Here is a 16,032-nt window from a genome sequence, read left to right as displayed (position 1 = left end):
ATAACCTTTGCTCTCGAGTCGCCAGGTATCTTTATGATACCGCCACGAGGTTCAAGTTCGAGTAATGACCAATAACTCAATACACCGATTAGTAAGATTTAAATCAAAGCACATTTATTATACACAGTAATCGCTACTCATGCACAAATTCCACGCCTAAGCTACTTCTACGACTAACAGGCCTGTACTTAACTTCGGACTGGCCCACCAGGTCAGGGGAACAAATGGCCTTTCGTTCGGGTTCTGAGTCTGCGGGATTCGAAGTTGGTACGATTGATAGCTAGGAGCGCCTATCTCGTAGCAAGCGTTGACTTAAGACTTACGATCTCTCGGCGGCAGTTGAACCGGTCACGGTCAATCTTGGTTTGCGTTGCTGGGTGACCCGGTCAAGAAGAACGATTTGAACTTGGGGGCTTAACTTTATAGTCCCCAGGGGCTTCCCGCCTTTCGGGGCGGACCCTGTACCTGATTTTAGGTGATTGAACTTTGTTCCAATCGCTTGGTTCGATTCCTCCAATACTGGAGCGGTTCCCTGATCGATGGGCGGTCTTGAGGTGTCCGTTAACCTCTTTTGTGTTGGCTCCTGCTGGCGCCGGGGAGTCTGGCTTAGTTTTGTTTGTCCCAAATGTTGCTATTGTTCCCGGGGATTGCTTATTAGTATGTAGATGGTTGCTACATTATTATGTAGATGGCTGCTAGTATCAATGCTGTCTGGGCCTTTGCAGAGTTAAATACACAGCAAACTTGCACCTGCTGGTTTCTGCCTGTGTTGGCTGAATTTCCCTTCAGTCTTTGCCGTTCGCCATTTTAAATCGGGACTTGGCCAACTCAGGTGGCTACACTACCTAGGAACTTGTAGCTGTCAACTATCTCCAACTTGGCACCATTGATACAGGCGGGGGTGTACGACACTTCGGTTCCTGAAGTCGATGCCAGCTCCTTAGTTTTGTTGATATTGAGGGAGAGTTGTCATTGTACCAGGTTTTTGAGTTTCAAACCCCTTTCATTGTTCGAAAGGAGATAAATTAAACATTCTCAACTTACGATTTCACCTTTTGAATCTGGCATATTTTATAAAAGTAATATTTGTATTTTTTGTGTGTTACCAGTAATGAGTAAATGCTAGCTCAGGTAATGAGTACGTGAACATGTAAAATCCGTTGTTTTAATTCTGTGTATTTAATTACAAATAATTTAGAAATGAATGACTTTCTGTAAGAGGGTAAAAGCTGCTATGTGTTCATGAGTGAGGTGATCGACAGGTGCGGAAATCATGTTAAATTCGGGGAGTGTCAATGAAGCTGCAACAGGTGGTGGGATTCTTCAATCACTTAATTATCTGGGGTTAGGAAACGGGAATCAAAACCTTAACTTAAATAACTTGGTGGGACAATATTTGTGATTGGGGCTTTAAAGTGGAAATATGCCCTTGGATACATGTCATGTTGGATTTTGTTATTTTGTTCTCATTACCATATAAGCAAGCTTTTTTGATTATTTTTAAAAGATAGAGAAAGGCAAATGGAAGTTTGATTAAATGTGGAATCTGAGGGCAGCACGGTGCACAGTGGGTTAGCCCTGTTGCCTCACGGCGCCCCGGTCCCAGGTTCAATCCCGGCTCTGGGTCACTGTCCATGTGGAATTTGCACATTCTACCCGTGTTTCATAGATTATTATAGAATTTACAGTGCAGAAGGAGGCCATTTGGCCCATCGAGTCTGCACCTGCTCTTGGAAAGAGCACCTTACCCAAGGTCAACACCTCTACCCTATACCCATAACCCAGTAACCCTACCCAACACTAAGAGCAATTTTGGACACTAAGGGCAATTTATCATGGCCAATCCACCTAACCTGCATATCTTTGGACTGTGGGAGGAAACCGGAGCACCCGGAGGAAACCCACGCACACACGGGGAGGATGTGCAGACTCCGCACAGACAGTGACCCAAGCCGGAATCGAATCTGGGACCTTGGAGTTGTGAAGCAATTGTGCTATCCACAATGCTACCGTGCTGTTTCTGTGGGTTTGGCCCCCACAACCCAAAGATGTGCAAGGATTGAACACACTAAATTGTCCCTTAATTGGAAAAAAATTAATTGGGTACACTAAATTTAAAAAAAAAAATGTGGAATTGGTAATGAGACATAAGAATTGATTTTTAAATATACAAGTATGTAATTGAATAATCTTTGATTATTGTAAATAAAGTATGTACCTCGGACTTCTGCCCAAACTAGTGATCCCAAGCATTTACACTTATGGGATCAAAGGAAGGGATGTGGTAGTGAAAACAGGCGGAGAAGATACACATAGGCCAGGGAAAGAAAATTCCACATGAGGTTCCATCTGAATTGATACTTTCCATCTGCAAGAGCACTCAACTAAACCCACAAACTCATGATTGCTATATGGACTTTGAGATTCGTGTTTACACAAAAGAACACGACCATGCTATGAATATGTAATGAGTTCCCAGACACAGCAGGACGAAGGACAGACAAAAGACATCAGATTCCATGAAGGGCTGTTAGCTGGTCAGATGAGGATGTTTCAGAGGACAATGGCTCTTGATTGAATCTTCCTGGATAAACAGGAGTGTCCTGTTTTTCCAGTTAATGAGTTTGGGTCCGGATGGGACAATGACCAGCTGTGGGCGTTTACTTATATGACTCAATGCTGGCAGACCAGTATAAAGAAAGGGACATTGGAACAGATCTTCAGCCGTAACTTGGGAATCCTACCGGTGCAAACATTACAAGAAGGAAGGATCTTAAGCCCAGAGAAGATATCCACATCGAGTGATCGTAGCCCAGCCAGCCTCCTTCACTAAGTGCGGGAGCTCAGCTGTGAGTGAGAGAATTGTGACTAAAATAGTGTTAAACTGTGACCTGTTTTGTCCGATGTTCATCTCGCAAATAAGGGCATCTGGTAAAACTTTTGATTAATATCCTGGTCGAAGTATCTGAGATTTTACAGATACAGCACTTTAAATGCGCTAATTATATTAAAATGCATTCACGTCAGGTTCTCGCTCCGGGTGTTAACCTGATCGTATCATCAGGGAGGGGCCTGGAGGCCCGCGCAAATCCCGTTTTTGGTCTCTCTCAATATTTTGCGGCCAATACAGAGTTTGCACACGCTGTTAATGCTGCAAATTTGTGCTCGATATACAATACAAGTGAGTATTTAGACGAATATGTTGAGAATTCATTATTACTTATTAAGTTCACCTTCTGAACAACACTGAAATATTGTTTCAATTTATAAAAGTTAAGGAGCGCAATTCGGTGGACCGAAGTTGAAGTTTGATTTTGGACCTATTTGGTGGGGAGATTCATGACAGCCGCGTTGTCGAGATTGTAGCCCATATATCAATGGCACTAATGCCAAAAATGAGTTCCCACGAGATTCTCGACATTCCTGGCTCTCTTGCTGTCTGATTCATTCAATTCGTGCCTCAGCGTCGAGTTGGAGCTGCTTTTAAATGCTCCCTCGCTACTCACTCTCAGTCAACTCGCAAACATGGCACTGCGCAGACCTGATCCTAGCTTTGGGGATGCCATCCTGCCCAGGCTTCTCGTTGCTGTGGATGAGTGCCTGGGCACCCTGTTCTCCTGGGCAGTCAGAGGTCCACGAGCAGGGTGAGCAATGGCATCTGGGAGGCAGCGGCTGTCAGTGCGGACAGCTTGACGAGGATGATCGCCGTCCAATATCAGAAGAAGTCCAACAACCTCCAATGAGCTGCAAGGGTAAATTACTATCTCTCTCCTGGCATCAGTTCTGCCTGCCACTCCTCAAATTCCCCAAACCCCCCTATCAATCCTCACACCCTCCCCACATCCAATCTTCCAGCTTGTTCCTCAGAACAACCTGGCACCCACCAGCTCAGCGCCTTCATGTCCTGGCAGTGCCCACACATGCCACCTGTTAAAGACTCCCCTGACCCATCAAGCCTGTGGGTTACAATGTCCTCTCTTTGTCCCCCCGGGAGAACATAGCCCAAAATAAATGGGAAAGGGCCAAGAAAAGGGGGGGGGGGAATCCCAGCTATTTGTGTCGCACCCACTATGAGGAACGGATCCTGGAAACCATGGGGTTGCCCGACGGGAAAGCAGGCACCGACAGCGAGGTTGGCCTGCACCAGAGATATGAGGATCCAATATCCCTTCATCCAAATGACCTGTTTGAAGTGAGTTGTTCATGTTCGACAAAATGATCCTTCCCTCTCATTGACCACATGACCATTGACTTGTAGGATCACCATCTGAAGAGACCGGGCCACCCAGAGTCTCCCCCCCCCCCCCCCCCCCCCCCCACACACCAGGAGGGCTCAGAGGCTGCCAACCTGGGGCCTGCCACCAAGTAGACTACAGCAGTCTGTTCTTCCAAATTCCCCCCTCCTGACACCAGCGCATCTCAAGGGCAGTGGGCAGAACTAGATCGTACAGCGATGTCAGTGGCACTGGAAAGTCAGTTGGGGCTCTCCCGGCTCCAGGATATCAGTCAAGGGCAAGAAGGGCCACGTAAAGCAGCTGGCTGCCTCCACCTCTAATATGCATCCTGGGGACACACTCTAAACCACATAAGATGAAGAAGATCGAGGAGCACTGAGTGGGCACTGGTGAAAGGTCACTATCTGTAGCTAGGGAATGGAAATCTGTCACAGTAAAATGTTCACTATTGAAACATGTCTCACCTCATACTCGTGAAGCCTCTTCACAGCGGGCCTGCCCCCCCCCTCTTGCCCTCTGTTACCCCACCCCCCCGACACAGTGGTCCAAGATCAAAAGCCCCTGTGTACACCCCGTTCAGAGGATGGTGTGAGCGCGCTGTCAGCAGAAATGAGGAGTCAGACATTAGCAGAAATTGAGAAGCACCATAACTTTCCTCAGAGCGAGTTATCACTCTCCTGCCTTGTATGGTGACCCGCTGGCAATGACAAATACAGACTCTTCACCCTGGATTGATATTACACAGACCCTTGGAGGGAGGAAACTGGGTGGTTGGGGAGGGGACATTGTGATGAGGGGGCAGGAGGGGAATGGGGAGCGAGGGGAATGGGGGAAGGAAGGGGGAGTAAGTGGGGGGGACATGGGGTGGGAGGGAAGTGTCTGAGGAGAATCTGGAGACGATGAGGGCTCCCCTAGTCCTCATGCCATGTCAAACCCTTGCCGCCACCTCTCTGCCATTCTCTGACTACTCCTCGGGCTCTTCTTCCAGCCCTTCCTGGACTGCCTCATCCTCTACCAGCATTTTGTCCCGCAGCTGTCAGATTGTGGAGGGCATAGCGTACCACCCCAAAGCAGGAGACTCTGTGGGGGATGCACTGTAGAGAACCACCAGAACGGTCGAGGCATCAAAACCACATTTTGAGCAGCCCAATGCAACGCTCAATGACAACACGTGGCAACGTGGGCCTCATTGTAGCAAGCCTCCACCTCCGTCTCAGGCCTCCACATTGACATTATCAATCATGTCCTCAGTGAGTATTCCTTGTCCGCCATGAGCCAACCCGGAGATCTCCAGGATGTAGGTGTCATACATGCTTTCAGGGTAGGGGGCACACACGTGCATGATTCTGAGTCGGCAGTCGTACATGATCGGAATATTCAGGGAGTGAAAACCATTCTTGTTAATAAAGGGCACACCCCGATGCCCTGGTCTCGCAGGGAGACATGCTTCCAACGAACCACCTCCTGGGCCTGGGGCATCCAGGCAATGACGGAAAATTCTGCAGCCCGGGCACCTTGGTGGGTCTGGTCCAGGTTGAAGGTGCTTTAGTCTGGTGCCCAGGCAGACAGATCATCCATAACCTCCCAGATGCACCTGTGGGCTGATGACTGCAAGATGCCACATAGGTCACAGCTGTTTTTGCTGTGGCGCGTTGGAACTGTCGATCAATGAGTCGAGCGCCATATCCCGTTCGTACGAGGGCATCTTTCAACGTCTGTAGATGTCTGTTACGCTCCTCCTCATCTGAGCAGATCCTGTGTATACGGAGAGCTTGTCCATAAGGGATGGCTTCTTTAATGTGTTTAGGGTGGAAGCTGGAGAAGTGGAGCATCGTGAGGTTATCCGTGGGTTTGCGGTAAAGCAAAGTGCTGAGGTGACCGTCCTTGATGGAGACGAGTGTGTCCAAGAATGCAACTGATTTTGGAGAGTAGTCCATGGTGAGTTTGATGGTTGTCTGGAACTTATTGATGTCATCGTGTAGTCGTTTCAGTGATTCTTCGCCGTGGGTCCAAAGGAAAAAAATGTCATCGATGTATCTGGTGTATAACGTCGGTTGAAGGTCCTGTGCGGTGAGTAGGTCTTGTTCAAACTTGTGCATGAAGATGTTGGCGTATTGGGGTGTGAATTTGGTCCCCATAGCTGTTCCGTGCATCTGGATGGTGACACAGGATCTGCTCAGACGAGGAGGAGCGTAACAGACATCTACAGACGTTGAAAGATGCCCTCGCACGAACGGGATATGGCGCTCGACTCATCGATCGACAGTTACAACGCGCCACAGCGAAAAACCTCACTGACCTCCTCAGAAGACAAACATGGGACACAACCAACAGAATAGCCTTCGTCTTCCAGTACTTTCCCGGAGCGCAGAAACTACGACATCTTCTTCACAGCCTTCAACACGTCATCGATGAAGATGAACATCTTGCCAAGGTCATCCCCACACCCCCACTACTTGCCTTCAAACAACCGCGCAACCTCAAACAAACCATTGTTTGCAGCAAACTACCCAGCCTTCAGAACAGTGACCACGATATCACACAACCTTGCCATGGCAATCTCTGCAAGACATGCCAGATCATCGACATGGATACCACCATTACACGTGAGAACACCACCCACCAGGTACGCGGTACATACTCGTGCGACTCGGCCAACGTTGTCTACCTCATACGCTGCGGAAAGGATGTCCCGAAGCATGGTACATTGGCAAGACCATGCAGATGCTGCAACAACGAATGAACGGACATCGCGCGACAATCACCAGGCAGGAATGTTCCCTTCCAGTCGGGGAACACTTCAGCAGTCAAGAGCATTCAGCCTCTGATCTATGGGTAAGCGTTCTCCAAGGCGGCCTTCAGGACGCGCGACAATGCAGAATCACCGAGCAGAAGCTTATAGCCAAGTTCCGCACACATGAGTGCAGCCTCAACCGGGACCTGGGATTCATGTCGCATTACATTCATCCCCCGCCACCTGGCCTGAGAAATCCTACCAACTGTCCTGGCTTGAGACAATTCACACCTCTTTAACCTGGGGTTACCCCATCTCTGGATCTGGAAAGATTTAATCACCTGCTAATGCTCGCATTCCAAGCATTGTCTGGCATCTTTGAATCTGTCTATATATATATATATGTTTCTGGAACATACCTCTTCATTCACCTGAGGAAGGAGCAGCGCTCCGAAAGCTAGTCGCAAAGACATGGCATAGGTGCCGCATTGTCTCTCTGCTGAGATGGAGTCTCCTGCGGCATATGCCTGGGATGCAGTGGTGAAGTGGTATTGTCACTATGTAATCCAGAAACGCAGGGTTTCCTCTGATTCATGGCACGTTTGCCCTCGAGAGTTCAGGAGAGTTAAGTGCTCTCACAACTAACAAGGCTAATTGCTCATTTGAAGTAGCCTTTAGCTGTGAAGCTAGAGGCTGCTCACAGTCAAAGGAGGTGAAATTGAATTTCAGAAGAGAAACTGCAGCAGGGCTCTGTCGTGGACGAGTTTGGTGGGACAAACAGGCTGCAGGTGTGTTTGCCCCTGTCACGGGTCTCCATAATATTTAAAGATGGCCTGAAGGCCTCACAGGCACAAGGCGCCTCACCCCCCCCCCCCCGACCCAGGGGTGACCTCCAACCTGGAATGCTTCAGCACCCCCCCCCCCCCGCCCCCCGCCCCCCCCCCCCACGATCAGCCCTTGAGTTCCGATGCCCTTGAGCGGCATGCCGGAAAATGGAGATGGCGACTCACCTCTTCACTTCCCCTCAGTAGTCATTGCAGCAGCTTCACGATTTTGAAAAGGAGTCCTTAACTCTGCCAGCATGATTTCCCGCTGGGCATTCAGATAATTCCCGGGAGGCTGCTGTATTCAAGTTCAATCTCGCTGATGAGGTTGAAATGAATACGAATTAGACTTGATATTCTCCCCATTTCCGGGTGAGATCCGGAACTCGCTATCAGGAGCGGGTTGGATGAATCACAAAATGGTTTGTGCCCAGCACGAATCTCTATTTTGCCCTCTCCTGCTATTTACTCAGCGTGCACAGATTCGCGCCGGGTGCAACGCGGTCATTGAATCGTGCCTAACATTTATTTCATTTGTGTCAGGGATGTAATTACAATAGGAGCTGTGATTCCTATCAAAACAGTGCTTCGAGTATTTTTGTTCTGTGACCTCTTTCTGCTGTGATGTCCCCGTGCAGGTGATTGTCTTGCATTCTGTGTGAGGTGAGCTCCAAGCCTATTGTTAATCATTGTTTAGCATGGCATCAGAAAAGATTGTGCTACGTTTTTATGTCTGTTTGTTGTTGAGTTTTTTTATTTGCAAGTTGTAAAATCTCAGGGATACCGAAATGGACCTTAACGATACATGAAAGAGTGCAACAAAAGATTAACACAACTGAGTCATTTATTTCCTAATAGTATCAAATACAAATTCACTGAATACAAAATTTACCATCCGAGTGACAACAAAAATATAAAACCATGATTGTGAAGTAGATTATCAGATAAGCAATTGTCAGCAGCTTAACTGAGCTGTGCCTGTTTCATCATCAATCACTAATCAAAACAAGTGATTTTGCCTTCACCTTCTCACTATATTTGATTACACATCTAGAATTCTTAAAACCGAACAATCAGGCAATTTTTGAAAACCATTATAAAGCATGTATATTTTCAAACAATTTACTTCTAACTGCAATGAGAGAATAATTATCTCTTTAGGTGTGCGTACATAGGCGTGAGGAGTTGGAGTAGGCCATTCAGCCTCTCTAACCTGCTCCACTATTCAATAAGATGGCTGATCTGCCCATCCCCTTTAACCTTTGACTCGGTCGTCAAGAACCTATCTACCTCTATGTGCGTGGACAGTAGATAAAGCAAATTAAAATCCCACTATACTTTAAGCTTTGTTAATATATTTCAATTTACTGGCTCAAAGATTTTGACACATTAAAACTTATACCCCAGAAACTATGTAAAAGTAACATCAAAGACTACTGGCATGCTAAAAGGAATTATGTGCATCAATGATATTGGCTCGAGTCTAAATGAACAAAATAGAAAACAATTCAGATATTGGTAGGATTGTTACAGTGTTGCGTAAACTGCAAAATATTGGCTCAATAAGCAGTAGAATTTTGTCTTATGTAGGAACACTTCATATTCATTCAGTTGATGACGCCTCTGAATTAGATGGAGTGAGTTCTGACCTAGAAATGTAAAAAGAAAGATGGAGTAATAAATAAATAAATAATCTTTATTGTCACAAGTAGGCTTACATTAACACTGCAATGAAGTTACTGTGAAAAGCCCCTTGTCGCCACAATCTAGCACTTATTCAGGTACACAGAGGGAGAATTCAGAATTCTCAGCTGGTACGGGAAGTGAACCTGCGCTGTTGGCTTTCTGCATCACAAACCAGCTGTCTAGTCCACTGAGCTAAACCAGCTCCTATCTAAACCCCTATCTAAGCCCCTATTATCCTGGTGACCTGACCAATATTTATCCCTCTATCAACATTGCTAAATCAGATTATGTGATCATTGTTACATTGCTGTTTGTGAGAGATCGCTGTGCACAGATTTGCTGTGGTGACTTTTACCACAGAGTGATATCACTTCAAAACGACTACATTAGCTGTAGGAGGTTTGGAATGTCTTGGCGTCATGAACGTTGCTATTTAACTTTCACATTACTACAAGGCCCATGTGAAGCTGCTGTTGTGTCATATGGAAAATTGAGTTAAAGCTTGAGAACTGTAACTGTGTTTGCAACTTATGCTGATACTACACACCAATCATATCCAGAGGACAGGAAAAGGACACAATTTTTCAAAATTGAACATCGAAAGTCAATACTTACTTTTCAGTAAGGAGACTAATAACTTTTTTCACCCATGGAATTAGAGGATTCACACAAACATGCTTCCCATTCTTCAGGGTAATTCTGTAACACACATATACAATATATTTTTGTTATAATGTTAATTTGTTATAATATCTACATGGTGCATGGCATTACCTCCTACAAATTAACTCACCATCACAAGATGAGCAATTTCACTGCAGCTAAACCAGAGTTGGCTAGCTGTGGATGATTGAATTCAGGAACTCCCAGTACTTACTTTAATAATCAAAAGCAAGGCCATTCTGTACATTGCTGTGATGTTAAGTTGTAATAACATTACAGAAAAAACCTTTGTTGTCCTAAAGGTAATTAAGATAGATAGATTTTGCTGCATATTACATAATGGAAAATTGAAGTACATTTTGTAAGGATTCTTTTGTAACTCCTTGTCTAATCTGTTTATCGTTTTTGTGTCCCTGTTTTGCTGGCTGCTTTTTAGCTGGTTGTGTTTTTGATGGCTACTGTTTTTAAAAACTACAGGCTTCAGTTTTGAACTGGACACTAGCATCCCCCCCCCTGCAAGCTGCAATTTGGACTGACTAGGCATACCCCTTTATGCAGTACGAAGTCTTACAACACCAGGTTAAAGTCCAACAGGTTTGTTTCGATGTCACTAGCTTTCGGAGCGCTGCTCCTTCCTCAGGATTCACCTGAGGAAGGAGCAGCGCTCCGAAAGCTAGTGACATCGAAACAAACCTGTTGGACTTTAACCTGGTGTTGTAAGACTTCGTACTGTGCTCACCCCAGTCCAACGCCGGCATCTCCACATCATGGCCCTTTATGCAGTGCAGACTGTGGCCTAGTTCATGATGTCATTTTGATGGACTTGTCTAGCAGCCAATCACCTAGTCTGGAATTCCAGGACATTTTCTGCTTTTTATTGGGATTGGTAGAGTCTATCAGAAGATTCTGGAGCAGAAGGCAGACTGGCTCTCAGGGTTTTGTTTTTGGGACAGAGCTGAAGAAGGCTTTAAGTTCTCTCTCCCTGAAGGGGGTGCATCTCTCCCAAAACCCGCAGTTGGAGGATCTGTTCTCTCCTCGGCTGAGCTGGTAGGCATTCTCTGTGAAATTGTTTTCCAAATTATTTTTTGGTTGGATCGAGAAGCTGGAGAGTACAAGCTCTGATCTGATGGGTGCTTGTCTGAAGGACAGGTTTAAAACACTCTCTCTATCTAGCCGTGCCTGTAACATTTTAACCTCTGATTAAAAGGCTGCAAGCAGTTTTCAGCTGGGTCTGTGAAAGTTTCACTTCTGATTAAAAGGCTGGAGAGCTGAAATGAATAACCTCAAATGTTGGTCTATGTTTAAAGACCTTTCTCTCCACAGTGAGTTTAACCTGCAGGAGGTTCCATTCCAGCACCATGTGCCAGAAGAGGGGGCTGATTGAAAACCTATTTAAAATTCTAAGGTGCAGAATTCTAATATTATCTCAGTGAGACTGAGAGCCATTCCAGTGGGGGTCATTCAAATGAAAGTGACTCCCCTCAAGGAATCCGACTGCCTGCATGTTCTATCTGAAGACAGTATTAGTCGATCCAAACCAACTGATGATTTCAACACTTTGCGTCCTTGGAAGATCACCAACTACAAAGTCGATAACCTCAACAGCAAAACAATCCATCTCTCATCCCCAGTTTAATCCCAATTATTTTGATCCTTCCCCTTCCCCACTGTGTCAGTCTTGTGTGTATGTGAGTGGAGGGTGGGATGGTGTTTGGGGAATAGTTAGATTAGTAGACATTGTTCTATTATTTCCATTACATATTTAACTTGGTTCTTCTAATAATAATCTAACAATCTTTATTATTTTCACAAGTAGGCTTACATTAACACTGCAATGAAGTTACTGTGAAAAGCTCCTAGTCGCCTGTTCAGGTACACAGATGGAGAATTCAGAATGTCCAATTCACCTAACAAGCACATCTTTTGGGACAGGGAGGAAACCGGAGCACCTGGAGGAAACCCACGCAGACATGGGGCGAACGTGCAGACTCTGTACAGACAGTGACCCAAGCTGGGAATCGAAACTGGGACCATGACGCTGTGAAGCAGCTGTGTTAACCACTGTGCTACTGTGCTGCCCATGTAAATAAACTGTTCTTTTATGTTTTAATTACAAATTTGGTGCCTGTAACTCTTTGAAGCAGTCATGGGGCAACAATCTCAGGAAAATACACAAATTATTGATTAATTCACTTATGTTGGAACTCCAGGGTCTGTGGGACTGGAATTGACCATGCAGGGTGTAGTATCAATATATAAACAATTTTCTGCAGCCGTTGTCTTTGGAGTCAACAATAAATGTGTGATTTGTTCCCAAAGACAGTCAATTCACCCCACTAATAGTGTAAAAATTAATTGAATAATTTCTCTAGACTTGAGATTTGAATTGTCAACCTAAGTTTGCTTTGTTGGCCTTTAGGAGATCAAATTTATTCTGATACTTACACAATCTCTAATTTTCTGCAGAAGGAGCCCTGAGGAAAGATGTCGATGTGCCGATAGTATTTTGGTGGAATGAAACGGGAGTGGACGTTAACACATTTGCATCTTGAGTTTGTTGGGCTTCCTACGGACAAACCTAAAGTGAAAGGAAAAGTACAAGACAGGTTCACAACGGGGTCATCAAACTTGAAAATATGTGAATTGCATGAACAGAATTTCAACTTGGTGGATAGGCTACTTCCTTGAAGAGCATGAGCATTAATTTTTACAATATAGAGAATTATGTCCAAGATGCAGTTTTCCAAATTCTCACTTCTGTTTTGAAGTTTTGCATGGTGAAATGTAAATCGGGAATTTAGGTTCAAATTCCAGTGTTTTTTTTTCTCCATCAAAATGAAGGGAAAATTTGTAAATTACTCTTCGTTTTACAGAATATAGTACTCATAGTGTGGTGAGTCCCCTCATTACTGCAACAGATTTCATCTTGTGGTAAAATTATGATATGTTATGAAGATAGGCTTGGGTTGTTTTAGCTGGAGCAGAGAAGACTGAAGGGCGACCTGATCGAGGTGTACAAGATTAAGAGGGGCATGAACAGGGTGGATAGGGAACAGCTGTTCCCCTTAGTTGAAGGGAAGGTTACGAGGGGGACACAAGTTCAAGGTGAGGGGTGGGAGGTTCAGAGGGGGTTTGAGGAAAAACCTTTGGATACGGTCTTAAACGCACTGCCAGGGAGGGTTGCCTCACATCCTTTGAAAGGTACCTGGATGAGCACTTGGCACCTCTTAACATTCGAGGCTATGGGCCAAGTGCTGGCAAATGGGATTAGGATTAGCAGATCCGGTGCCTTTCATGCGGCGGTGCCGACTCGATGGGCCAAAGGGCCTTTCTGCACTGTATTTTTTTGTGAGTCTGTGAAAAAATGGCCAACAGCCTGAATTTTAGGCCCGATATACAATTGAACACTTTAAATTGATAATTGGACATTTCAAATTAAAACCACAGTCAGAACCACAGACCGGCCGAATGGGAAGTCAAATTGCAAAACGCAAGTACACTGGACAGAGACAGACCGCTGGAGCAAGTCTGGGTTTGTCCTATAAGCAGAACATCGGAAGATAATCGGCCCCATTCAAATGGATCAATTGTTGTGGATTGCCCAGATGAAGCCAGACTTTCTGGCACCAAGATCACCTTATATGGGATATGGTTACGTGTAGACAATGCTCCTGAGGATGGACCTCTGGGCGAGCTCCTGGTGTCCTGCAGAGTTGCAATCAGCAACTCCATTTGGTGTTGCGACCCACTCCCAGTGACCTCATTCATTGAGAGCAAAGAAGCTGCTGGAAGGACTCGAAGAGGGAGGTGAGAAGGAGGCATCCAGAGATCCTCCCCATCGAAGGCTCGATGCAAAGGCAGTGGAGAAGACTGAATGGCGGACGAGAGGACAGAAGGAAGCAGTGTGCGAGACCCACCTTCGCAGACAAAGGCCCTGAGACAAGCAAGACTCAGGAGACTGGCCCCGCAGCTCGATCCAGCTCATCGGCACGGGTAGTATTAAAAATCTTAGGCATATTCTAGTTGGGATAATTTTGGGGGATAACTGTTTTATTGTGTTTGAAAATAAACTTGGGTTGAATTGCTAACTTGTGTCTGTCCTTTGTTCATCGCACAAATAAGGTCACCTGGGTAAAACGTTTGAATAATAAACTGGACTAAGTGTCTGAATTTTACAGACAACTTTCTGTATTCCTTATGACTTTCATTATTTAGCCTGGCTTTAGACTTGTAGAATGTCTGTGTTTCTGACACTTGACCTACTTAGTCCCAGGAGAAAAGTAATTTACTGAAAGTTAATGCCCAGTCACCTTGGAATACACCCTGACTCTTTCTTATTGGTTTCTGCTTTTGGGGCTTGTTCTAAGCAAATAAACTGGTACCGGCCTGATGGACTATTTAGTCTCTTGTGCAGTAATGTTCAAAGTATCTATTTTTGTTATTAGTACCTATTTAAAATGTCTTAATCTTAAATTATGATTCCCAGCACATGCACACAGCTTTTCCTATTTTTATCTGCAATCTCAATTGTTTTGCTGAGGGGAGAAAAATCACAAAAGGTGATTTGGTTGATTTGACATAGTCTAATCTTTATTGGTCCTATCCAAAAGCAGAACCACTGAAAACCCTGCAAAAGATTAGCAATCATGTTTTCCCTAGATGAGAGTGTAAATCCACCACAAATCAACCTCAGTAGCCTGTTTAAGTTAGTTTAGGTTTGTTTTGAAACAGTGGACAGCTCGTGCTCAACTCTGCTATTTAGTGGTCTCTTTGTGCCTTCCCTTTTAAATCTTCAAACAGTGCAAACTTTGCTGTGAGAATGTTCAGACTATAAACCAATAAGCAACATGATCTATATCGAACAGAACCAACTATTTTCCCATCACCTGTTTACCTCAGAGTCATCAAAATTTCATATCACCGTGCTGCTTTAAATACTGGAAAATAGTTACTTAGGCTTCTGTCTCATCAAGTGCAATCTAGGAGTACTCACCATGAGCAGCTAGGCAGATCACGATTGTTGCCACCAGCAAAACAATGGTTTGGGACTTCATTGCTGAGTGTGCTTGGATTTCTTCTAGTCTTCAGTCAGGGCAGCTTGCAGCCTTCAGTGTGTTGGTTAGGCTTATCAGATCTTGTATTTATCAGCGCGATTTGGGGAACTTAGATCAGCAGAATTTAAATAAGGAAATATCATGTCAGCATATTTGAATAATCTTTCATGCAAGGATGTATTTTCTCCATTTAGTCATACTTTTGTTTTTATCTATAAGGACCAAAAATTATTGCGAACCCTTTAATTATATTTTCCTACAGACAGGGTTTGAAAAAAATGGAGTTACATATAATGCTGTAAGATATAATCTTGACTGCCCAGCTATTTGCATTGAGTATTTCAGATATTGGAAAGTCTAAATATCCCAGCATGCTTTTCCAGCTGGCCAAGAAGCCCTCAATGAAATCTTTGCCATTAGTTTATAACATTAGTCAGTCTACTATGTTGTGTATAATGAAAGAAAGAGGGAAGTTCATGATTTGATTTAGAAAACTATCAATCTCCCACAATAGCCAGAGTAAAAAAAAAAAGAATAACAAGATAAGCAAGCTATTAAACATTACTGTCTGTGAGTAGGGTCTTGTTAGCAATTTTCCGCCCAACAGGGAAACCAGGGAATTACAGACTAGTTAGCCTAACATCTGTGGTGGGGAAATTGCTGGAGTTTATAATCAGGGATGGGGTAACGGAACACTTTGAAAGATTTTGGTCGATCAGGGAGAGCCAGCATGGATTTGTGAAGGGAACGTCATGCCTGACTAATCTTATTGATTTTTTTGAAAAGGTGACTAAGGAAGTGGACTAGCAAATGTCTATGGATGTCATTTATATGGT

At 44.7% G+C, this 16,032-nt stretch overlaps 1 protein-coding gene and 1 long non-coding RNA gene across 2 annotated transcripts; one reads left to right on the top strand and one right to left on the bottom strand.

Moving 5' to 3' along the window:
• The first annotated feature begins 2,651 nt into the window (after window positions 1–2,651).
• Window positions 2,652–14,212, top strand: LOC140408679 (uncharacterized). Its single transcript, XR_011940171.1, has 3 exons — window positions 2,652–2,849; window positions 12,075–12,224; window positions 12,609–14,212. It is a non-coding gene; the product is annotated as an uncharacterized lncRNA (long non-coding RNA).
• LOC140408678 (interleukin-8-like) lies at window positions 8,620–15,285 on the bottom strand. Its single transcript, XM_072496207.1, has 4 exons — window positions 15,136–15,285; window positions 12,588–12,720; window positions 10,095–10,178; window positions 8,620–9,442 (listed from the first exon to the last, which is right to left on the bottom strand). Exons 1-4 carry the CDS (start codon window positions 15,194–15,196, stop codon window positions 9,397–9,399), a joined length of 324 nt encoding a protein of 107 aa, XP_072352308.1. The 5' UTR covers window positions 15,197–15,285; the 3' UTR covers window positions 8,620–9,396.
• Between the last annotated feature and the right edge of the window lie 747 nt (window positions 15,286–16,032).

The sequence above is a fragment of the Scyliorhinus torazame genome, chromosome 3, assembly GCF_047496885.1.
Source record: "Scyliorhinus torazame isolate Kashiwa2021f chromosome 3, sScyTor2.1, whole genome shotgun sequence".
Classification (NCBI taxonomy): domain Eukaryota; kingdom Metazoa; phylum Chordata; class Chondrichthyes; order Carcharhiniformes; family Scyliorhinidae; genus Scyliorhinus; species Scyliorhinus torazame.
Note: the sequence above shows the minus strand (reverse complement) of the source record. Positions and strands in the feature narration are given on the sequence as shown.